The 24,218-nt window shown below is 54.5% G+C and overlaps 2 protein-coding genes across 4 annotated transcripts in view; one reads left to right on the forward strand and one right to left on the reverse strand.

Moving 5' to 3' along the window:
• On the reverse strand, window positions 1-5,753 carry GRAP (GRB2 related adaptor protein). The gene is made up of 5 exons (XM_062619012.1): window positions 5,564-5,753; window positions 4,376-4,473; window positions 3,109-3,231; window positions 1,925-2,093; window positions 1-791 (listed from the first exon to the last, which is right to left on the reverse strand). The coding sequence occupies exons 1-5, from the start codon at window positions 5,732-5,734 to the stop codon at window positions 606-608; spliced, it is 747 nt and encodes a 248-aa protein (XP_062474996.1). The 5' UTR covers window positions 5,735-5,753; the 3' UTR covers window positions 1-605.
• A 14,762-nt stretch (window positions 5,754-20,515) lies between these two features.
• Window positions 20,516-24,218, forward strand: part of EPN2 (epsin 2) — a 45,593-nt gene continuing 41,890 nt past the window's right edge. For 2 of the 3 annotated variants that reach the window (XM_062619013.1, XM_062619014.1), the window contains exon 1: window positions 20,517-20,673. The gene's annotated coding sequence lies outside the window, so the exon portion shown is untranslated. Of the gene's footprint in view, window positions 20,674-24,218 lie in introns of all 3 variants that reach the window. The other variant, XM_062619015.1, reaches the window with a different exon arrangement.

A 24,218-nucleotide genomic window follows, 5' to 3' on the forward strand; every position in this document is an offset into this window, starting at 1 on the left:
TGTCACCGAACACGTTTTACCAGCTCTGAATAGAACTACCATCACCAAAGGTACAATGTGCGGCTATTTACAGCACCCACAGGACTGAACCCCCTGGATCAGCCTTTCCCAGCATCCCTCCATGGGGTTACCAAGCCTGGCTGCATCCCGGCTGCCTGCAGCCCTGCTTGGAACCCGGGCTTTGCTTGCCCTGGACAGGAGCGAAGGTTTGGGAGACACATTCTCATCCCCTCCATAGCTGCCACCCCATCAGGCTGGGGCTCTGGAGAAGGTTTTCTGGCCGTGGTCCAGCGCTCTGTGCTGCTCCCAATGAGAGGCGATGCCTGGGCTGGGAATGTTGGAGGTCTCCTGGGCAGGGAACAGGGAGAGCCGACGTTTCAGGGTGCTGGAAATGGGCACCCTTGGATGGGGATCACTGTGATCCTGGCCACGACCTCCAGCACAGCCCCCATGGCACTGAGTCCTTGTGTGTCGCCAGCCCTGCGGAGGGAAGGGCACCATCCATGGGGACAAGGGGATGTGCAGTCCACGTCCAGGGCCAAAGCAGCTCCGGGGAGTGGGGGGGCAGCGGGGCCGTGGTCCCCCCCCTGCTTGCCCGCAGCAGCTCACTTGCAGATGGGGTGCACGTAGCTGCGAGGGAAGAGGCCGATGCGCCCGTAGATCTTCCCCTGCCACCAGTTGGGGTCGGGGCAGGCCAGGACCTCGATGATGTCCCCGCGGAGGAAAGGAAGCTGGGAGCAGTCGTGGGAGGAGAAATCAAACTGGGCCTGCACGAACCTGGGTCTCCTCACCTGAGGGAAAGCCAAGGGCAGGGGTTGGTGAAGGGAGGGGAGCCCCCTCTGCCAGCCCCTCTGCTCCGGGTTGTGCTGCCTGGGTCCCCGCTGTGATGGGGATGCGGTGACACGCTGAGGTGAGGACCAGCCCTGGGAGGCGAGAGCATGGAGCGTGTGGGGGTGCCTGGGATGCTCGCTTTGAGGACAGGAGGTGGGAGATAGAGGAATCCTTCCATGGGAAGAGCTGGAGTGCTGGGGATCTGGCACAGGGCAGAGCCTGGGGTGCAGGGGAGCATCCCAAGGAACAAGGATGCCTGGGAGAGCCAAGATTGGAGCCCAGGATCCCCTGCTCGGGGCAGCTGGCACCTCTCTCCTTCCTGGGTCCTTCCTGGGTCCCTCTGGGTGCCGGAGCCACCACAGCCCAGCTCCCAGGCCTGCTTTTGCCACCTCCACCATCACCGCCCCAGGGTTTGGCTTTGCTGGAGCTCGTCCCGCACTGGTCAGGCTGTGCCACCTGCCCCAGGCATCACCCCTGGCCTCAGGGATGGTGCCATGGGCCCAGGGGAGCTGCCCTGCCCTGCGGAGCTGCACTGGAGGCTTTCTCCACCCTGCTGCATCCCCACAGCACAGCATCTTCTGCTTGACACTGCCTTGGTCCCATCCTGAGCACAGGGCCAAGTGCCAGCCCTGTCCTCCTCTATGGGGGAAACTGAGCCTCCAAGTGGGGTTATGAAGGGGTCTGGGACTGGACCCAGGATGCTTTGCCTGATGGTGATGAGGGAGCCTGTGCCCAGAGGGGGCTGGAGCTGGTGTCTGCTCAGAGCTGGGTCATTTGGTTTCATAGAATCCTAGAATCCCAGCCTGGTTTGGGTTGGAAAGGACCTTAAAGCTCCTCCAGCTCCAACCCCTGCCACAGGCAGGGACCCCTTCCACTGGAGCAGCTTGCTCCAAGCCCCTGTGTCCAACCTGGCCTTGAACACTGCCAGGGATGGGGCAGCCACAGCTTCTCTGGGCACCCTGTGCCAGCACCTCAGCACCCTCACAGGGCAGAACTCCCTCCTAGCATCTCATCTATCCCAAAGGGGCTCCCAGCCCATCGATGCCATCGCCCCAGCTCTGCGCATCCCCATGGCCTCATCCCCTGACGGTACCTCCTGGCCCTGGTCCTCATCCCGGAGGAAGATCTGCTGCTGTTTGGCGATGCTGGTGGTCCTGTAGAAATCCACCAGCTCGTTGAGGGAGTTGAACTTTTCCTCCCAGAGGTAATATTTGCCATTCCTCTCCCTGAGCACCTTGAAGTGCTGGACGTGCTGCCCGTAGCTGCGGAAGGAGGATGGACGTTACCCTGGCCTCAGGATGCTGGCAGCCACCAGACCTAATTCCAGCAGGGATCAAAGAGGAGCCACATCGGAAGAGAATGTGGGGAGAGCTGCAGCTCTCAGCTCAGCACATTCCAGGAGGAGACAGCAAAGGCTTGGATTGGGCTCCCAAATCCCTTGGGACTCCCAGGCTGCAGGTAGGGACTTCCTTTGCCAACCCCGATTGCTGTCACCCCTCGGTGTGGCACATTGGGGTGCCTGCACTGCATGGGGCTGCTGCATTGACCTACCAGTGCCAGGCCCCCGGGCAGGGGCAGGGAGCTGGCCTGGCTGGAGACGCAGGGCAGAGCAGGGCTCCCTTTCATTAAGGGCAAGAACCTCCTTAAATGCTTAATTAGAGATTAGCAGCGTGAGAAAGTGCCTGCCTGGCCCGGGGCTGGCTCCTGCTACCCTGGCCCCGGGCAGGGAAGGGGCAGCGATGGGGTGAGAGGCCCTGGGGCAGGCTCTGCCCTTTGGCACGCTGCCTTCACCCAGCCCTGCTGCCCATGCCAAAGTCATCAGCCCCACGGCACTGGGATGCTGCAGCCCGGCGTCCTTTGGGATGCTCTGGGCAACGCGTTCCCCCAGGCCATGTCCCCTGGGCTGTGCTTACAGCTTGGCCCCGGTGCTGTTGTTACCCACACGGCTGTGTTGAGGGGCACCCCAATGAGGGACCCAGATACAGCCCGTGGTGCAGGCAGGGAGCAGGAAGCGGTGGGGATGGAGGCAGAGCGTGAAGCTGCCGAGGGGAGGAAGAAGGGGAAGGCCCTGTGTGAAGCTGCTCCTTGATGTCTTGGGGACATGGATCTGCAGCCCCCAGCCCCTTGGAGGTGACCAGGACAGGGCAGGATGCTCACCCCATCCCCAGCACTACCATGCACAAGGGTGGCCTTGATGCCTTTGGTCCCAAAAGCAGGCGCTGCGGGGGATCCCTGCCCGTCCCATTGTGCGTCCATCCGCATCCCATAGCCACTCACTTGACGGAGATGGAGAACTCCCCCGGAGCGCTCTCACAGTCCCGGATCAGGAAGGCTCCGATGTGCTTGCGCTGGAGGAGCTGCTCCTCTGCCAGATGCCGGGAGATCCTTCCCCGATACCACCTGCGAGGGACACCGGGATCAGGGCAGCCAGGGACACCCCAATGCTCCATCGCTGCAGGATGGAGGCACCGAGAGCCCTGGTACCGGTGGGAGCAGGGTCCCCATTTGGCTCCCTATGGGGCTGGGACATCCCTGAAGGGGATGGATCCTTTCCCCCCAGTTTATCACAGTGCTGTCACAAGGTGCTGTGGGTGCAGACGTGTCCCCACGTGCTGCCTTATCCGTATGGGGTTAGTGCAGCGTCAATGACAGCCGTGACCACATCCTGTCACCAGCTCATGTGCCTCATCCCCTACTTCGCTGTCTATCACCTCACTCCTCCCCATGTCTCCCTATGGGAACAGCCCTGCCAGAGAGGGTTGCAGGGCAGCAAATCCTCCGTGCAGGATGAAACCCTACCTGTCTGCATTGCAGGCAGCTGCTGGAACAACGTGGAGGAGCAGAGTCCCCATCTCCCATCCCTGCCAAGGCTGTGACTGTGCATTTGAGGAGCCCCAGGCCGTGCAGCCCTTTTGCTGCCTGTTAAAACTGCCCCATGAGCAATGACCCACGGACTTTTGCACATCTCCCAGTGCCATCCCTCCATGCTCTGCACACAAGAGGCTGTGTCTTGCCCGCCCCAGCTTGTTAACCCAAACCAGGGAGGCAATGGGATGTGCCTTGGGCTGCCTGCAGCCCCGGGCAGGTTTAGCTGTGGCATTTACATGCGATGTACCAGGGGATAATGATACATAAAACACAGGTTAAAACAGGGGTGGATTAGGCTGGGCTTTAATAACACGGTAATAGGATTGTGTCTAATGCACTCCTAATCCCATAGCGCTTCGTTGTTCCCCAATTACCATTTATTTAGCGGGCAGCCCCGTGTGAGGGTTGCATTGCTCTGTGTCAGGGGGATGTGGATGTGCTGCTGCCTCCCGTCCCCTCTGGCTGTGCTGGCATGGGCACACTGACCTGGCACACACACCCCATCGCTCTGTGACTCGGTTTCCCCATGTGTGGGACCGCTCTGGCTTGTGCAGACCGATGGGCATGGGGTGTGGGGATCACAGCCTGGGTGGTGGGAGAGGATGTCCTGGTGCTGGTGGGTGCTACCAGAGCAGGGTTTCAAGCTCTGTTTCCATGTGTCGTGGATGGTACTTACGGGTGAGGCTTGACCTTGATGTAGTTCTTGGGGATGAAGCCCTCACAGCCGTACAGCTCAGCCTTGTACCAGTTCTGGTCATCTTCCATGTTGAGGATCTAAGGTGGGACAGGAGCTACTGGGAGAGGGGCTGAGTGGGACCCCCGTCACTGCCCCAGACCCCATATTCCCCACCTAAACCTGCCCTAGTGGAAGGTGTCCCTGCCCATGGCTGGGGTTGGAACTGGATGAGCTTTAAGGTCCCTTCCAACCCAAACCATTCTATGAGTCCTGGTGAAAAGGGGGCTCTGACAACAGTGATGTGGTCTGGGGGCACCTGTACAGCCTGCCTGCTCCCCCAGCCCTCCTTAGCTCACAAATGCTGGCAATTGCGGGGTGCCCCAAACCCCCAGCCAAGGATAAAGGTAAACCCCATCCCTGGAGGTGGCAGCCAGGCCCCTGTGTCCCCTGGGGTGGTTGCAGTTGGGTGCTCTGTGGGAGGAAGGGCCCCGGTGCTGCCGGGTGCTGCCACCCGCTTCCCACACAGTTTTCCAGCCTCCCACGCTGGGGCCGGCACCGCTGAGCAAACAGGATCCGAAACCCGGGGCATGGGGATGGGGAAAACACACTGGGGAGGCAGGGGGGCCACAGGGGCATGGCCATGCACTCACCCTGCCCAGGGCTGGCTGCAGGGTGCTGGGTACCGCAGCATCGGCCCCATGGAGAGGGGTTAGTGCTGGGTGGCGTGGCAGGATGGGGGTGCCCTCACCCCCATCACAGGGCTGCAGCTCCCTGGGGATGGTTTGAGCCCCCAGGAAGGTTTTTGGGGTTCCCAAGTGGCATCAAAGAGCCCACCTTGATGCAGAGAGTGTTTGCGCACACGCTCCCGGGTGTGGGGTTCCTGCGGCCCTCAGTGGTTCCATGGGGAAGGGAAAACATATTCCAGCCCTGGGGGGCTGTAGCAGAGCATAACTGGTGGCCAGGGAGGCCACATGCCAAGTCCCAGCTGGGTCCTTGCTGGAGATGTGACCGGTGGCACAAAGTGGTACCCGCCGCTACTGGGGATGATGCTGCGCACCCCAAACGCCTCAAGTCTGGCTCCTTATACACCATGGAAAGCCCCATAAAGGCAACAAGGAAAGCACCCCCATGCCACGTGCTCACTCCAACCCCCCCTCCAACGGCTGGTGACCCCCCCTGCCCATGTACCTTCAGGGTGTCCCCTTTGTGGAAGGGCAGCTCGTCCTTCTCTGTCGTCTGGAAGCTGTACAGAGCCACCGACTCCATGGCTCTGGCTGTGACAGGATGGCTCTGAGGGGTGCAGGGGTGAGCACACAGCGCAGCGGTGCCGGCGGCAGGAAGCTGTGCTGATGTCAGCATGAGCACCACGCAGGCACAGCTGCCCAGATGTGCTGGGGGGGGGGGAGATGTTCCGGCCCGCCCAGATACCAGGGGCCCATTGGTAGAAGGATCCGATCATGTTGGTTGGTGCCATCACCTCTGCCATGGGCCATGGGTGGCAATGGGTGTTGGAAGGGAAAAGGATGGTGATGAGCTGGGTGCACCGGTCATGGATGTGGGTGAAACGTGCCTGGAGAGCATGGCTGGCAGGTAATGCCAATGGGGGAGTCTCGGATGTCTTGTAAGGGTTGAGCTGCCTTCACGGGCTTTGAAAAGTGCTTTGATGGGAAGGGGTGTCTTGGGCAGAGGCGCAGGAAGGAATGGTGGAGGCACAACCTCATTCCTTTGGAAATCAGACCGAAAACTCCATGCGAGGTCCCAGCTCTCACCAGCAAGGTTTCAGCATCATTGCCATTGGCTTTTTCAGTTGTGGCCCTTTGGGGGTTGATTTTTTTCCAGCCTTTTTTTTTTTTTTTCCCACAGAAATAAGGGGAAAAAAATAATCCCTTTTAGACTGAAACCATTTCCTGCAGCTCTCGTGGGCATCAGGCCCTGAGTCCGCAGGGCTCGCATGCAAGGCGTCATTCCCAACGGGAAGGTTTCCGATGATGCCGTGCAGCATTCCCGGCGTGTGTGTGGGCCGGGACATGAAGCCCACAGAAAATCCTCCGGATGCTGGTTTTGCTTTGCTCTGAGGAATTAAAGCAGGGACAGCTGCAGCTCAATCCCTGCCCATGCACTTGGGCATTTTCCAGTGAGGAGCAGGATGCCGCTGCCATCTGCCCGGGGAGGGATGAGCCGTGGTGCTTGCAGGGCCTTGGTGGGGTTTGGGTTTGTCTCTCCAACCATTCCCAAGTGCATCCAAGACACTTTCCAAGTGCATCCAAAGAGCAAACACCGTGTAACACCCCATTGAGGCCATTTTCAATGTCTCGCTGCCCATGGGAAGCGGAGAGGGTGGCCCTGGCTGTCCCCACATGCCCTCAATGGTTATCCCCAACACGGCCTCAGGACCTGCTGTTCCCAAGGGAAGCGGAAACGCTGGGAAGGCCGTGGGAATAGGCTCGGTATGTCCTAGGGACAGGACTCAGCAGATCCCCATGGCCTGGCAGGACCCAGGGGACAGGACTGCAGCAGGAAGATGCTATCTCGGGGCTGGGCTTCCTCTGCTGCTTGGCCAGAGCAGAGCTGGATGCTCCCGGCAGAAACCAGCCCCACAGCAGAGCCGCTGCTGTAACCCTGCTGCTGGCCAAGGGCTCCATCCTGTCCCTGTGTCCACCAGCACAGATGGGATGGTCTGAAATCTGTGTCGTGCACAATAAGGCAATGATGGGGGTGAGCTGGGCATGGCGGTGTCAGAGCACTGGAAAGGGTTTGACATGGGAAAAACCTGCAATCCAGGGAGCAGGTTAGTGTGGGGTGAGGACCACACATGGATACTGAGAGCAGTTTTGGGGTGCAGCTTCATTGGACTCACAGCAGAGAGGTTTAGGGGGGCACCTTGGCGTGTCCATTCGAAGCCATGCATGATGCTGCAATGCTCGGTGTGCCTGGGAGCGGGGTGCAGGACAGTGGGGTCACAAAGGGGTCCCCAGGGCTTTGGCACAGTGTTTGGACTCAGGACCGGAGCAGGATTGGGTCCTGCCAGCAGATGGCAGCAGTATAAAGGGGGACACTGGGGACACTGGGGACAGTGCCACACGCTCCTCCACTCTTGCTCTAAGGAAGCAGGCAGCCCCTTTGGCATCTCTGTCCTTGCACCCCTACATCACATCCCTGCTTCCCTCACCCTGATCCTTCCTGCTGCTCCAGCCGTGGTCCCTGCCTAGGGGATGGGTCCCTTCTGCTCTCCGGTCTATAGCCCTGTTTCTGGGTTGGGAGCCAAACACTCTCTTGCGTTCAGTCGTTTCCTGGGTGCCCAATTCACTGCCAGGGAGAGGGATGGGGTGCCCCTGATCGCAGAGCCCAGTGTGGACCAGTTCAGCATCATGCCGCCTCCAGGGAACCCCTCAAAGGGGCCATGAGCATCCTGGTACTGCAAAACCAGAGATGCCCATCGCATCCCATCCTCCAGCTGCTCCATTCCCTGGGAAAACCCTTCCAAGTGCTCATAAGCAGCCCCCAATCTTCCCTATCCTGTGCTCACCAGAGCCCTGAGAAGAAGCTGGGACCCCTGCAATAGCCAGTTGACATCGTGAGGCTGTGCTGCAGAGCCCTGCGAGGCAGCCAACGCTGACTAACCACGGGTCTGAGGCATCCAAGAAACATCAAAACAAGGCTGTTGGGTTTTTTTTTCCCCTCCCATCTTCCCTCCTGTCCCTTGTCCAACAGCCACATTTTGCACAGCACACCCTGTACCGGAGCAGGGGAGAGCCTGTCCCTGCAGTGCCAGCCCTGAGCCGTGGGCACTGAGCATCCTGGGGGTCTGTACCCCCATCCCTGCACCCTGTGGGACCCCGGTGTTCAGAGGGACCCACATGGTTGTGGTGGTGGGTGTCAAAGCCTGCATCCTGGAGCACGGTGATGATGCTCACCCTGGGGATGGGAAGGGGGGGCGGTGCAGTTGGCCCTGGCATCACCCATTCCCCTCTGGGTGCTGTTTGCTGCCCCGAGCTGGGCTGGCTCCATCGTTGCCCAATCCTCTGAGCCTGTTTCATCAGCATCCTGTGTTTACCTGGCTGCAAGCTCCCCGTGTGGGAGGGAGGAAGAGGAGGGAGGGAGCCCCTTCCTTTTCTGCTGCAGGCCCCAGGAGCTTTGTTAAGGCTCTTCCTTGCTCCTCTCCATTCAGTGCATTGGGGAGGATGGGAGAGGAGGGCATGTTTCAAGCCTGGCTTTGCCTCCTATAGAGGGGCTGTAAGCTGGGCCTGGATGATGGAAGGGCTGGAGAGTGTGAGCTGGCTCATGCCACAGCCCCCAGTGAGTACATGGGCTTTGCCTGTGGCAGGGAGACCACAATAGATGTCCTGCATTGGCACAGCAAGTGCCGGTCACACCACCCATAGCTGCCCATGTGCCTGGGTCCGGTATTGACCCACGGCCGGTGCACGGGATGTGATGAGAATCCGGCCTCTTGAGGAAGCGGGTGCCCCACTGAGGCCCCACACGGAGAGGAAGCAACATCCTGGGCTAGAAAACGCCACGTCAGTGCCTGTAAACAGGATTTCGGAGTCAGCACTTTCCCCCCGGAGCACAGGTCACGTCCCAAGCATCAGACCCGTCCTTGCGCACAGCTCCGCTCTTCTCCAAAGCCCAGCCCAAACCAAGGAGCTTGTGGCACCGTTTACACCTTGGTGTAACTGAATACAGAGAACAGACAGTGCTGGGGGGGTCATACCCTTCTGAACCTCTCATTGTCCTGCAGGACCCATAGGGAAACATTTACAAGAGGGCAGCCGGCAGACCCAGAGCCAGTGAAGTCACGGAGCTGCATCTCCTTGGCATCAACATGGGTGGCTGGGGATGCTATGAGGGTTTCTGGGCTAGTAAATCAGAGCAGGTCCTGCTTGTCCATGGGGTGGGAAGTGGGACTGTGCTCCCCAGCTCCCATGGGAGAATCACAGAATAGTTTGGGTTGGAAGGGGAGGAATGAAGCCTGAGGGCAGGAAGGGGGTGGTGGGACCTCACTTTGAGTGCTTGGGCCTGATGGTGTTGCTGAAAAGGAACTGGAAATCATGAAGTCTCACAGGTGGAATTCCACCTGCAGGAAAGGGTCACTGAGGAGGGAGGTCATCCCAAACTGCCGCCTCAGGGGGTGTGCAGCCTTGGATGGAGGCTGGGACCAGCCTCCTGGGCAAGGTCTACACATCACTTCTGTGAGGAGGGAGAGCCCAGACATATGAGTAGCAGCCTCAGGAGGAATCGACATCGAGTGCTACCCATGAGGCTCCCAGGACTCAGTTTGGGGCTGATGGAGTGAGCAGTGCTGGTGCCTGGCTCTGAGGACCTCTGTTTTGGCTCAGGGGATGGCTGGGATGGAGACTCAGGTGAGGGTCATTTGCAGGGATGTAAACCATCAGTGAGTTAATCATCAGGACCAGCAGCAGCCTAGGGCTCTCTAGCTCCCTGGGCCCTATAAAAGGAAATGGAGGGAGTTAGCTGGGCTTGGACTGATGAGGAAGAGGTGCTCTCTGTTGCTTCTGTGTCTTGGAGATGCTCATGAGCTCCTGCTGTTCCTTGGGTGGCTTCTCTCAGCAGCCCCAGACGTCAGAGCAGAAAGTAGGTTGTCCCTTTGGCTGTGGCTTCCTTTTGTGTGGCCTGGCGAGAATGGAGCCATTCAGTTCTACCTGCATCAAACTTATGGTGCCCACTTGGAAGCAGATCTTGTGTGCTCTATGGTTGTGCTCTGCTGGTCCTTGGGCTCTGCCCTTACTGTGGTCACTGACAGACCTGGAGGTAACTAAGCCCTGCTGGGTGCCTTCATCCAAGTCAACCCAGGCTCTGCTTTGAGCTGTGTGATGTTCTCTGCTGAGTGCTGCTCTGAGAATGTCTGATGGAGGCTTCTGGGGTGGGAAACTGCTGTGGCATCAGGCCTCCACTCTTCCTTGGTGGTATGCTGCTTGGGTGGGTTATGGGGAGGGCAAGGTCCTCATACCAGCATTGTCTGGGCAGACTGGTGCTGCAGCATCTATGGGAGCGAGTATTTCTTTGCCACCTCTTGTGGCTCCTCAGGAGCCATCCCCATGGAGAATGAGACCCACCGTGGTGTGGAGGTGGAGAGGGTTCACAGCACTGCTTGGGTTTGTATGGAGGAGACATCAGAAGGGTCCCTTGAACTGCAAGCTCTGAAGAGATCAGACAGAGAGGCTGAGGTTTGAGTGTAGAGGCTATTTGCTGTCAGTGCATGTCATTCCTCACCCTGTGCAGGCAGCATGGGGGGACAGGAGTGACCACCCATGGGCAGAGGAGCTCGGTGGCCCCTTGGTTTAGGGGAGCCGTGAGTTTGGCCCCGTCCAGACGCAGCCTGGTGCTTGAGCAGACTGGGAGAAGCTCCCCCTCAACAACAGCATCTGTTATTTGCCTAGGATTTGAGAGAGAGGAAAGCAGCCCCAGAGCGTGCGCGTAGGTGAGGACCATGCTGTCACCGCTGTGACTCACGGGGACGACTGCCGCTTCCGAGAACACGGATCCTGGCGGGAGGAATTGGGAAGGATGGCTTGTGGAGGGGTGCCCGAGCTGAAGCAGTCACATTCGGGTTCCTCCTTGTGAACAAAGGAGTTATTAATAACCGATTCAAGCAGAGCTCACGTCATGCCTTCCGCTGGAAGGGTGGCAAGAGTGGCTGTGGTTCCTCCTTCAGCACCCTGCCTACCCCGCTGCTTTGGGCTGGTGCCTCATCCCTGCGGGGACATGCTTGGGTGATGCTTCCCAGGGATGTGGGGTACCACCAGTGTAGGGGTGATCTGGGACTGAGCCATGGTGCTGCTTGCTGAGCTCATAGGCTCACAGAATGGTTTGCGTTGGAAGGGACCTTAAAGCTCACCCAGTTCCAAGCCCCTGCAACGGGCAGGGACATCTCCCACCAGACCGGGTTGCACTCGTGGGCTGTGGGTGCAGAACTGGAGCCCTTGTGTGGCAGGATTTTAGTCAGTGCCAAGGCAGATGGTGCCATCAGCACTGGGGCCAGCCCAGGGCACTGGGCCAGCCGCTGGAGGGAGGAGGCTTCCTTGGGATGAGGATGTGCGTGTTACCGCATCCCCGGCCGGGCAGTGGGAAGAGGCAGGCGGGCTGCTGGAGCGGGGCCCGTAGGGAGAATGCATGGGGCAGTGGATGCGCTGTAAAACCGGAGAGAATCCGGGCACTGTGCTCCTCCTGAAACCGCCTATTCAGGGCAGAGCTGGGGAAGCCAAGAGGGAGGAAGCGGAGGGAAGATGGAGCACTGAAGCCCTCTGTGTCTGGCCAGCGACGGATGCAGGTGCAGCTGCGGATTCCCCGGATGCTCTGGCTGCTCCGAACCACCCTTTCCTGCAGGGAAGGAGGAGATGCTCTCAGGGGTTCCCCCCCCAGGGCCCCCAGCTCTGCTTTTGCTATGATTCGTTCCTGCTGCTGCAGTGTCTGGTGCAGCCTAGGATATAGAGCTTGGGCCTTGAAGTGGCATGTCTGTGTGCATTCTCTGAAGTCTGATATAGGGTTGAGCACATCACTATGACCTCTTTCTCAAGCTGCCCATGTAGAAAATGGAGAGAATTTAAAGAACTCTAAAACCTCTGCCCAGCCTGTCATCAGCTTGGCCTGGAATGAGCAGACAGCCTCAAAGGTTTCAAGGGAGAATCCACATGCGTGGCCTTGCCCATCCCTACCTGCACAGTGCTACTGCACCTGCCTCCCTTTAGAAAAGCAAGCTAAATAAAGCCTCTGCTGTTGCTTTGGTGGCACAGCAGTGTCCAATGCCATTTTCCTAAGTGGTGCTTTTGCCTGTGCAAGAGGAAAGAGTGAGTGAAGGCTTCTGGAGTCTACAGTAAAACTGATGTGCTCTTCCCTAGGGCTGTGCTGGATGGTGATTTCTGGCACATCAGCTGTGGAAATCCAGGGTAATTTCACTGAAGCCTTTCCAGATATCCACCTGCATGAAGGAAAACACAATCTGGCATGAGGGTTTGAAGGAAACACAGCCCAGGGGTTAGCTCCAAGATGCACGTTCTTGTTTTCTGCCTCTCTTAGCAGGCCCTATATGCAGCGCTCCTACAAGGCGGTTCTTCACTTCCAATGGGAAGTCAAGGCACTGCTTTCCTTAGGAACATTCCTGTGGTGCTGGAATCCGCAGCATTTCCTTCAATGAAAGGGTTTGGGATCGCCAGGAACCTGGGCACCTCCCTGTGAAGCTGGTGGCAGAGGAACAGCATGGCCCTGGCAGTGCTCGTGGGTTGAGTGACGCAAGGCACTAACGTTAGCACAGGTAATAAAAGCTTTTCCCATGCAGGTGTATGTACATGCGTGCATATAGATGCAATATCTAACAAGGCACAGAGCAAACCACGCTGTTATATGTCTGTGTTTATATAAAGTGCTCCTTTCAGCATCCCAAGTGCAGATTTGCTGTCTTCCTTCCCCCCTTCCTTCCCCCTCTTCCTCTCTCAGGCTGAAAAAGGAACTGGGTTGGGGCTTTGCTGGGGAGCTGTGCCTGGCTGACAGTCTTGGTCACTACAGGCTTTGCATGTCTGAACACCTCACCAGCTCATGGAGCTCATGATTAGGCTGCAGCAAGGGTGGACTGTGTGTTATGGACTTGTTTTCTTGTCATTAATGCTACGTGATGATGGCCGGCTGCGATGGAAAAGTGTTTGGGAGGGAACTCAGTGCATCAAAATGAATGGCCCTGTCGGTCCTCCCTGCTGCAGGGACTGGGATTTCAAGGCTTTCTGGGAGCAGAGGGTTGGAGGCACCACTGGGTTCCCCACCAAGGCTTAGATGAGCAATTAGAGCAAGGATGTTGTCCTCAAAAAACAGCTCGAGAAAGCACTACATCCCCTCTGCAGCCTGGGCACCTGTGTTTTCTCCCTCTGGAGACCAGGAGATTAACCCAAGGACTGCTACCCAAGCTGATGTCTGCTTGCTGCTTCCCCCACTGGGATCAGCAATGCAGCCTCCAGCAGACTGCAGCTGCGTTGTTCTTGGCTCCCCAGGGCAAAGAAGTTTATTGGTTCAGTAAATCAGTTTAGCATATGTTTAACTCTACCTGTGGAGGACGGGCTCTGAGCACCCCTGGGTGCTGAAGGCTTAAAAAGCAATGTGAGCTGCCTACAAAGCTTAGTAGAGGCTTTAGCCTCAAGGGTGTAAAACATGCTAGTTAATGGAGAATCTAGGTAAAGGCATCCAGGGATGATGGAGCTTTTGGGGGATACCCATGGCAGCGTGTTGGGATGTTGAGGAACAGCACATGAGTGCTGCACTTTTCACCCAGCACTCACTATTGACCACTAATAGTACTGGGATTATGAACTGGACACCTTTGATTTTAAGCAGTTCCCTACGTGCTGGCTCCCAGTTCTGTGTTTCAGACCTCTTCATCTTTGAGAGAAGAGGCCAAGTATTGGAAGTGGATGAGCAGACAGATGTCCTTGTTGTGTTCCCCTAGTAGGGGCTTGGACACCTCTTGAACCAGAGCTATGACTGTGAGATGCATCTTGAAAGAGGTGCCCATGAGTGACAGCATCTCCAGTTTCCTGACATCCCTCAGGCTCTGATCTCAGAGCAAAATGGGAGGTCTTGCCTTGCCTGGAGGGAAAGAACTGGACTCTCATGTTTGCTTCCCGTGAGCGCCAAGCTGGAAAAGCTGATGCAGGCCCACACCTTGCAACGTGCCTGTAATGAAGGATTAGTAGCAGAATAACAGAGAGCAAGGCACACAGGGTGCTTGCAAGGAAGCATCTGCCAATCTTCTTTTGAGGGTCAGATAGGTGGCTTCAGCAGAGGAAATCATCTGTAGAGCACAGCCCTTCCTTTGCAAGCGGTTAAGATCCTGCTGAGTGCAAAGCGCTTTTAAGCCAAGCTGTGCAGGTGTTGTGAGCTGCTCTCCCAGCCCACTGGGGACAGATGTGAGGCTTTCAATACAAGTTTCAGCTTCTTTGGCTTTTACCCTCACTAGCTGGGTTATTCAGTTCACGCATTGCATCGAAGACCACTTCGGTACTGCTAAAACCTCTTGTGGCTGCACCGTGGTTTACATCCCCTGCTCCCCACCATGCTATGAGCGACATGTGAGTGTTAGCAGAGGCTTCTTGAGGGACAGAAGGAACCTGCTGGCTGTAGCAACTTGCTTTGCAGTTATTTTTGATTGAGGTTGAGGCTGCTGTGGTTTGTGCCCCAGAAGAAACTGGGCTGCGCACAGGCAGTTCCCAGCAGCGCTGGTGTTCGCCTTTCGCCTCCTCTGATCACAGAGGTGTTTGATTTCTAAACATCAGAAGAGAACGGGCTCCTTTGACTTCCTCTGATATTCGCAAGGCTCAGGGAACACTCCTGGATTTCGGAATCACATTCAGCCTGTAAAGAATGTGGAAGCTTGTAGGAGTGTTAATTACAGCCAATTATAACCTGTTTGACCGGCCGAGATGCTCCAATGGCTACTGAAACCTGCTGGCCTTGAAGATGGAAGCCTTCTAGTTTTGAGGAGCTTGAGCAGCAGTTGTCCAGCAGGACTGGTCCATGGAGCAGCTTGGTCAGATAGGGTTAGAATTGAACACGTTCCTGAGAACTCCTTGCCTGCAGCGCTGTGAGGTTTGTTTGCTTTGGGGAGCCCTGACTGCTTGTCATGATTCTCTTCCAGCCCAGCTGGTGATTTTTTTTCTTCAGCTGCTTGTTGGTTACCCAGGGATCTCATGTATTTACAGCTCTGCACTTTCAGCTTGGATGAGATGCTCCTTGTGATGGGGCAGCAGTGACAAGCTCCCAGTCATGACCGAGAATGCAGATACGAAAGTTGCAAGTGGATTTGTGAGCGTGGGGATGGAGGAAGTCACTTGCAGAAGTGGGAATCAGAAACCTGGAAACTGGGCCAAGCAATTAAGGGACTGGCTGGGTGCTGTGCAAACACAAACCAAACAGACAGCCCGCCCTTTTCAGCTGTCAGGAGGGAAAGCTATCAGCTTTTCAGCTCTGATAATCAGTGATGGGCACCCAGCTGTAATCCAGGGACGTGGCAGCGCTGTGTTACCAATGCCTCGCTTTAAAAGAGAGCTCAAAATGCCTGCAGCTTCTAGTACGTGGCCTGCATCAGGGGGTCCTGCGTTTCCTCTTGTGACCGAGAGCAATACTCTGGCATTTGAGCTAAAATTGTGTTGTACACAGCCTATTCCCCAGGGTTAGAAGCTGATGTAGCTTTAATGCAGGGTGCTCTGGGAGCAGAACACACGTGAAGAAAGCTCCTGTGGACCTCAGCTTTCTCAGCTTGTCTCCATAGAAGTGCTTCAGCCCTCAGAGCATCTTCAGGTCCCTCCTCTGGGCTCGACCTCACGGTACTTGAGTGTATGATGTCCTCTGACAGCAGCGACCCCTGGTTGCCTGCTTGGTTGTAGGTACACTTCACATCTCTCGTGTCCCCTGCTTCTGTTAGTGGACAAAAAGCCTTTTGCCTCCCTCTGTACCCAGATAGGACCAGCCGAAATCACTGTCCCAGCCCACCATAAAGAAAGGAGACTCAGTTTGCAGGTGATGCTCCAGAGACAGCAGCACAGCTCCTCTTGCTATCCTGATACTTTGCTCATCATGAGCTCCACAGTGTGGTTTCCCTCACGGTGAGAAAGAGCTGGGAGGAGTGAGGCTCATTCCTGGCCGTGCACGATCCTTGTGCAACAGCACAAGTCATCGTGTGGTTTGGCTGTTATGAAGCATCTATTGAGCTGAGGATGGGCCTGGGGCGAAAGGGAGGGCCTGACTCTTTGGGTGACATTCCTTGGGTGGCTGCAGGAATGATGAACTCTGATGGGTGACATCCTCCACCAACTCCTTCCTGACAGCAAGTCCTCTCATCATGGCATGGAGGAAGTCAAGAGGGATAGCACAAACTGAGCCAACCGCAAGGGAATCCTTGACCTGCAGCATGGGCTTACGGGCTCTAACTTGGTGACTTGCTTTGTGGAACCACATGGTAACACTTACATGAGCCCATCTTCACTGCAGACTACCTGGTCCTGAGTTTGTGACTCCAAACTACACAGTCCCAATGGGTGAGCGCTCCCAGCCTGGGAACAAGCAGCAAATCCAGGCTGTTTAGGTTAAATGTGCTGATGTATCCTATTAAACAAGAAAAAAAACACCTCCTTGCCAGTCAGTGGGGCCTTGCAGTGGTCCCATCCCCTCCTTTTTGCTGACGTGAGTGATCATTTGACCTTCTGCTGAGCTGGTTTAGGGAGCTAAACTGGCTGAGAAGTAACCCTCCCCCCCAAAAAAAGAAGTGATTAGTCTTCACCACAGATGGTATAAGCTGGTGTTGGTGGTAGGGAGGGAACGGGAACGGGCAGTGGAGGAAGGGCAGGAACCACAACACCCTGACTTAGGTCAATTAAAACTGTTGTGGAATTTCACCCTGAGGCTTTAGTGGGATTTAATATAAGCAGCGCAGTGGCCTTGGCTTTTCGATGCGGCACGGGGAGAAACTGCACCTCCAGAGCAGTAAGGAGAAAGGAACGAGGGAAGGTGCCCGCAGATGAGAGTGGCTTTGACTTCTAAAGAAACACAGCGCTCGGTGATCACTAGAACGAAGCACATTTCAAACGTCACTGCCTCTCGCGCTGTCAGGGCATATTCATTCTGAGAAAACCAGAATGTGCTGGGCTTGCATTCTCCCTCCTCTTTCCATGAATCTGCTAACGTGTTCAGAAAAGGTCTCTTTTGAAAGCCCATATTAGAGGTGTATTAATTTTGAAAGCCCATTTCAGGGCTGTATTAATTTTGAACCTGTCAAAATGAGCGCTTGCGTTGGAAACAGCGCTGCGGGCTTGTCTGCGTCACAAATGAAACTAAAGCCCTCACGCTGGCTGTAAGCATGCTCTGTTCTGCTTCAACTTGGGTCGATTCCAGCTGAACTCAGGCACAGGCTTAATGGGCTGCACCCTCCCTCATTCACCCTCTGATTTTGTTCCTTGTAACTGCACTTAAAGATGTTTGAAGAAACCAGGCTAAATATGGGATAAACTAAACTTCTGTTTTGCTTCTTCCTTGGCTTGTAGACAAATCCTGTGTGTGTGCTTAGAGCTGCAGACCCTGTGGATCCATGTGTCTAATCAAAGCAGACGAGACTGCAACTCAGACTTTGCATATTTCCATGAAATATTCATGACTCTAGAAGGGAATAACCTGGGGTGAACATCACTTTGTATGAATCTGAATATATTCTGTATCGCTGTCAGCAACAGAGGGCCTGTGCTTGTTGAGAAACATCTCTGCTTTGGCTCTAAGGACAATACTGATTGTATTTGCCCAGCTTCTCATTTAATTAGAGGATTTCCATTATGGGCCAGTTAAGGATTTCAGTCCCTGTTTACCCCACATGGAAGCATGTGGCTGGGAAATGCCAGCTCCCACTGGAGTCAGCGTGAGTGGAAGGCGCCCAGCCTCCTGAGACACGAGGCAGGTTCTTACTTGGCTACTTAATACAGACTTAAGTGCTGAACATTAATCACACCTTCATTAGATGATGCTAGCCTCTTTTTTTAATTGATCCCTTCTGAAGCCCTGTAGGTTAGGAGTGGGAAGGAAGATCAGTAATGGAACAAAAAGGACCGTGATTTAGAGATCGGATTGCACAGGGTAACGAGATTCAGTCTTGTTTGGTTACAAGCACTGGAGACAGAAGCAGAAAATGGGATCCACCGAGCCAGCTCTCAGGAAATGGGAAACAATGGAGTGAGGAAATCAAATTTCAGACTGCAAGGGATATATTTACCGAGTTTTCCTTCGAATTTCTGCAGAGCTTTGTGGCATCCCCCTCGCAGCCTTTTTTTTCTTTCCCCTTCTATGTTTTCGGTCAGCTGCCATATGGCCGGAGGATTAGATCCCTGCACAGCACCGTTCTTTGTGACCTATTTGTTAATGCGGGGCTGGGGTCAGCGAGAAGAGACAAACGCACTTGTCATTGCTCGGTGCTTTTCTCAAGTGCTCTTCCTGTTGTCGCCCACGCCGCAGCCAGACCTTTGGAGCAAACTCATTAGGTCATTAGCGGTGTGCTCAGCCCCACGTGGCGGTAGGTGCTGCGTGGGTGAGTTCACGTTATGGCTGTGGAACAGGCCCTCCCGTGGCTTCCTGGCAGCCGCTCATCACTAGGTTAGCTGGGAGGACAACCCTTGTCTTTCCTGACATCGCCCTGCAGCACTGCTCCTTACCCTCCTCCTCCTCGCCATGCCTATCCCTTCCATTCCCGCTCACTGGATTTGCTGCCACCATCTGCTTTCTCCGCATGGACTGCTCGGGTGCCAGCGTGGCTACCAGGGAGATGCCACAGCTATGGGCTGCTGATGCCAAACTCACGTTGCAAATAATGGCCTTAAACGCTGGCTCTGCCAACACAGCTGAAATGTTGTGGGCTGGGAATGATCTGATAGAGCAGCTGGAGTCAACATCCAGGGCGTGGTGTGAGAGAGGGATGGGGCAGTGCTGGCATGGGACGTTTTCTACACTAGCTCCTGGGTTTGAAATCAAAGGGCAAACAGCAACACCCTCCTGTTGTTAATACAAAATGAGGACTCCCCTCTCGCTGCGGATGCCCTCAGGAGACCGCCTGAAGGGATCGAGTTTCCTCTCACTGTGGATGTCCTCAGGGAGCCACCCAAAGGGATCATCCCTTTGCAGCCTGGGTACATCCCTCCTGGTGCAGCTGCATCCATCGGGTTCCTTTACCAGTGCAGCAGGAACTGTGATTGATGGCATTAACGGGTGTAATAAAAAGTGCCATTCTGCTTGGCTGGCTTGTTTTGCTTGCACGAAGTGGCTTGCTCTGGTTGATAGAGGAGACAGTTTGTTGACAGAGGCATGCCAGCTCTGTGCTGGGTTTGTGCATTCATACAGTGTAGACAGACACACCTGGGATGGAGCTGGGAATGGCGAGGAAGCCGCCTCCTGCTTTGGAGAGTTGCCTGTCTGGACCTGGGAGGAAGGTGGGCAGGAGAGAAAGCAGTGGGAACAATCTTCTATTTCCCATTTTCTTTTAACCGAGAGTTTTCTTCTTGTTCTTTAGAGCTGTCAGCACCTAATCATTAGGATTAATGAACGTGCACAGAAACATTAGGTTTCCATCGCTGCTGTTTTCTTCTCGGGAAGAGGGAAGTATCTCTCAGCTCCTGCAGATCCTTTATATTATTCCACCCAGACTTATTTCTGCCTCGCTCAAGGTTAAAGCTCAGCCAGCATCGCAGCTTAACCCAGAACCCTCGCCTTCCCAGCTACCAGATGGCATCCGAAGCATTCCAACTTGCAGCGTTTCTAAACAAGTTGGTTTTAATGCAGTTTCCTCTGTGTTTTACTGCAGTCCCTGTTCTTCTGTATTGAAACCCCAGTTCCATGGCAATCTCTCCATGGGAGAAAAGGGCTGGGCTGAGCCTGACCTGTCTGTCACTTGAAAGGCAACACCTTATGAACCGGGGTTTTGCTCCGAGTTTCCTTTGTGCTGTTACGCTCTAGTAAGGCAAGATTCCTTAGGAGTTAGGGTTTAAATCACTGGCAGCGCTACCCGGAGCCAGCTGTAACAGGAGCAGAGCCCTGCTCACCAGCTTCTCCCCTGACCCGCGCCAACCCCGACCATCTCCCACCAGCGACGCCCCGTTTCCTTCTATTGTCCCATGCTTTTACGATGGGAACAAATACATCCAGGAGGAACTGCAATGGGGCCACCAACCTCCTCCCACCTGCCAGCCCGGTTTAGTCATTATCCCCAGCGGGAAAGGATGCTTGCTCCAATGCCTGGCTCCCCCCCCCCCCATCCCAAAGCCTTCCCCCATCCATAAACGCTGTTATTCCCTATTGGCAAAGGGGAATGCTGCTGTAATCACAGTATGAAGCCACTTTGGTGCACGTCAACCCGCCCATGTTTGGTGGGATCCCCTTTCCTGCCCATGCTCTCCCCACAGCCATTCCCTTCCCTCGCAGCCGCAATGGCCCCGCGGAGGAGCCGGGCGCTCTCCCACCACCACGCTGGCTGTGAGGAGGGATGGAGGGAGGGGCCGGGCCGGGCCGGGCCGTGCAGCGCTGCCCGGGCTGAGGCCGCCGCCTCGCTCCGTTCCTTCCCTCGCCGCGCCTGGGCCGGGGCCGCGCCTCGGGGCCGCGCGCGGCCGCCGGTTCCGCCTCCTCCGCCACCTCCCCCCGGCCGCCGCCATGTTGGATGGTGCGTGTGGGTGTCAAACGCAGCCAGCGGCGGCGGCGGCGGCCGGGAACCGGGACCCCCCCTTCCGCGTGTCCCGCGGGCCCCTCCCCGCTCCTCCCGCACGCAGCGCCAGGTCAGGCCGGGAGCCGCGGGGAGCTCGGGTGCGGGACGGGGATCGCGAACGGACCGGACGGCGGCGGCGGAAGAGCCTCCCCCCGCCTTTCCCCTCAGCAGCGGGGTGCGGGGTGGGCGCGGGAAGGGGCCCCCCCGGGGCTCGCCTCGGGCACGGAGCGGGGCCGGAGGCCGGTGGGTCGTGGGGCCGGTGGGGTGGGGGGGGCAGCCCCGGCGGGGGTCCGGGGTGTCCTTTGTTGTCGCCGTTGGGTGGGCAGCGAGTTACTGCCCATCGTGGCAGCCCGGCGGCGGGGCTGTGGAGCGGGGGGCGCGACTCCGCGGCCCGGTGCTGCCGGCGGCGGCGGGGCGAAGGGATGGGGGGGGGGGCACACACACACACGGACACGATGGCCACGGCCCTTCGCCTCAGGGCCGGAAGGGTTTTGGCCGCCAGCCTCCGGCCCCAAGTTTGGGCCTGGCTTCCCAGGGAAGCCGATGAGGCCGGCCTGAAGCCGCCGGGGCTGCGGGGATGGCGGCGGCCTGCTCCGGTGGATGGGGGGGACCAGCGGCGGGCCGGGGCGGGGATGGCGGTGGTGGTCTGGTTCGTCTTGTTGTCCCCAGGCCTTGGCGTTATTAACCTTAATTATGGCTCTGTTTGTGTTATTGTATTATTTTCAGTCGTCGAGTCGGTTTGGAGGGTGTGTGGTAGTGCTTTTAGTCATTTTTAATGCTTTATTTTATGTCTGTATATATTTTATTTCAGTCTTTACCTGCAGTGCCTTTGATGCTACAGATAGGTCTTGGAGAATCAGTGTGCTGCATTACATTAAGCATTATTGTTGCTGGGAACTATACTGAGACAAGAATTATCACAGGCTATCTAGAATGGAAGTTTCCCATTTTAAAGCTTTATGGCATATTGGTAACGTTGGGTCTCAGTTTGGGTTGGCCCAGGGGTATATAATGCTTCTCCCTTATGAAGTGTGGTATCATCACCAATGTGAAAAGCAAAGTTATATTTAACATTTAAATGTATTGGACCCGTTTCTTTCTCTTAATCTGCTGAGAAAACACCCTGGATTATACATGCGTACACATTTTCAACAGGAGGCCTGAAATACTTGCTCGGATCATTGAGGTGTGTTGCGGATGCTGTGGACTGTGGAGGCTGACTTTAGGAGTTCAAAATGCAAATCAGGCCACAAGATTAAGTTTGATTATTCTCGCCACTGAAAGACGTGGTTTATGGTAATATGGAACTCTTGCATAATTCCAGTGTGTTACTGTGTTTTGTGTGAGACAAGGTCATGGAAAATTGGATTGTTAGGATGTAAAATGTGGGATGTTAGGATGGTTTTTTATTAGAAATGTAAGTATATTGTAATACCTTTAGCAAAATACAGCCTATTTAGGAAGCACTTCTAAATATGTTTGTCTTGGCTGATTCTTGGATCCATTATTTTCAAACAAACTTATGTGTAGTGTTCTGTTATGAAGAATTAAAGCTTTTTGATACATTTTCTTTTATAAACTCAAAGCAATGGTAAGCTCGCCAGCTAGAATTGCAAAGATAATCTTCCAAATATTAAATATTTAACTGTGTTATCAAAAATTATCAAGTACAAATGAACCATGAGTATGCATTCCTGAAGACAAATTCTGATAAGGCTGAATTGACTCCAAGTTACACATCGGGAAGTTTGACTTTTGGGTGCTGATCATAACTTCCTTGATGCCATAAAGTAACTATGTGACATCACCCAGGAATGATGATGGTTCTCCTGCGTGGTGCCTTGTATTGATGAATGAAGATGAATATCTGCCTTCTACAGGCTGGACCTCTCTCTTTAGCAGAAGTAATTGACCTGTTCCCTAGGTAGGAGCGAAGTAGCGTTGGAGAATACTCGGGCCAGAGAAGTCTGATCTGCAAGTTACCTGAGGGTCCTGTCCTAATAGAGGATATAGAGACAGCCAGACCTGGCTATCAGGTAGCCTGGTCTCAGATGCACATCACATAGTGGATGTAACACTCGCGTTGTTTTCACATCCATTATTCTTACAGTCACTTTTAATGACTAGTTGACAAACATCTGATGTCCAGTGCAAGCAGTGCTATGTAATGCGATGAGCATAAATGAATTCAGCTTGTAGTGACTGCAGCATTATTTACATAACTGGTTAATCATGCTAATTTTGTTCCAGCTGTCAGCTATTTGATTGCTTTAAAACTTGGAGCTTTTAAGAAGCCTCAAATCTTGGAGCACTGCTGTGAGATGCCAAAAGGCCTAATTTGTTACTTCATAATAATGCTGATAGTCTTTGCTTGATACAGAAATTGGTGTTTTGTTTTTGTGCTCGAGTGCTGTTTTTTGAGAGAGAGGAATCATTAAATGATAATCTGATTTAGGAGAAATACATTACAGGGGAGTTATGATATTCATGATGATCTTGCTTTTTTTAGGTCTTGTATGTAGGATGGGGAAATGGCTATTGGTTTTGCCTGGTCTAAAGAAATATAAGTTACTCTAAAATCTTTATTTAATGACTTGTACTCAGGAAGCAACTTTCAGCTCTTCCAATGCCGTATTTGCAGAGCGCTAAGTTGTCTCTTGGGATCTTGCTAATAGAAAATGAAAGGTGCCTGGTTTGTCTGAATATCTGTAATGTGCTTTTTCCACTTTGCTTTGCTCTGATCTGTGCAGAGAGAGTATCGAAATGTACCAGTATCCTGCTGTCTGAAGTGCTTCAAAGAACAGCAGGTTTTTATGTGTGTTTCAGTAGCCTGGCTGCTCATTAAGAAGACATGAGATGCTGTGGAGGAGAACAACATGTATGCTGTCCTCTAGAATAAAACCTGCTAGGTTGAACTGTAGGTCTGCTGGCATTGGCGTGCTTCAGTTTGGTTACATACTGGTATGTGCTGATTAGGAGACTGTAAAAATCCCAGAATGAATCAGTTCAGGTGGCTGTTACAAGATTGCTTTCCTGTTCTGTGGTGGGGATAAAGATTTAGAGTGCTTGTATGTCAGAATAAGTGGATTCAGAGGCCATAAACTTCAGGATGGATTTAGAGCCAGGTGGTTGTAGCAGTTGAGCCTTTTGGTGAGCGGTGCAGGAGGTCGAAAGCTACAGAAAAGCTGGTCTTGCTTACTTACCATTTTGCAAATCACAGTTTAGTCTTTGGTTTCAAACTGGGGATGTAGTTGATCTTACCACGATGCTCCAAACTGTTGATAAAAGGCAAAAGAGGTGGATCACACACTTCTCAGGTGTGTTTTATAGGTAGCTAGAGGTTGTAGGCAGGATGTAAGGAGAGAGTAGCTTAAATTAGTGAGATCAGGTTCCTTCAAACTGTAGTAGGTATGTTCAGAGTTACCATCAGAAGTTAAATGTTGTAAATATCTAACAGTGGAGCTTGTATGAATGATTATGCTGATCAGAAAATGAGTAAGTATTTTTATGTTTTCTACTTGCAGTGTCACTGCCAACTGAGATGCTTACCAGAGTTTGGTTTGTAAATGTAGTTTGTGCATTTTTACATTGAAGTACTACTTTGTGCTGAGTGAA

The sequence above is a fragment of the Pezoporus occidentalis genome, unplaced genomic scaffold (assembly GCF_034315485.1).
Source record: "Pezoporus occidentalis ecotype Australia unplaced genomic scaffold, CSIRO_AGI_Poc_V1 ctg208, whole genome shotgun sequence".
In the NCBI taxonomy this organism is placed as follows: Eukaryota; Metazoa; Chordata; class Aves; order Psittaciformes; family Psittacidae; genus Pezoporus; species Pezoporus occidentalis.

Bases quoted from the DNA above. Each gene is read 5' to 3' on its own strand.
- GRAP (XM_062619012.1), bottom strand. From the start codon at position 5,734: ATGCTGACATCAGCACAGCTTCCTGCCGCCGGCACCGCTGCGCTGTGT. The intron at 3,232-4,375 runs GTAAGTACCATC...TGTCCCTCGCAG, and splicing joins ATCAAGGTCAAGCCTCACCC to GTGGTATCGGGGAAGGATCT. The intron at 2,094-3,108 runs GTGAGTGGCTAT...CTCCTTCCGCAG, and splicing joins GAGTTCTCCATCTCCGTCAA to CTACGGGCAGCACGTCCAGC.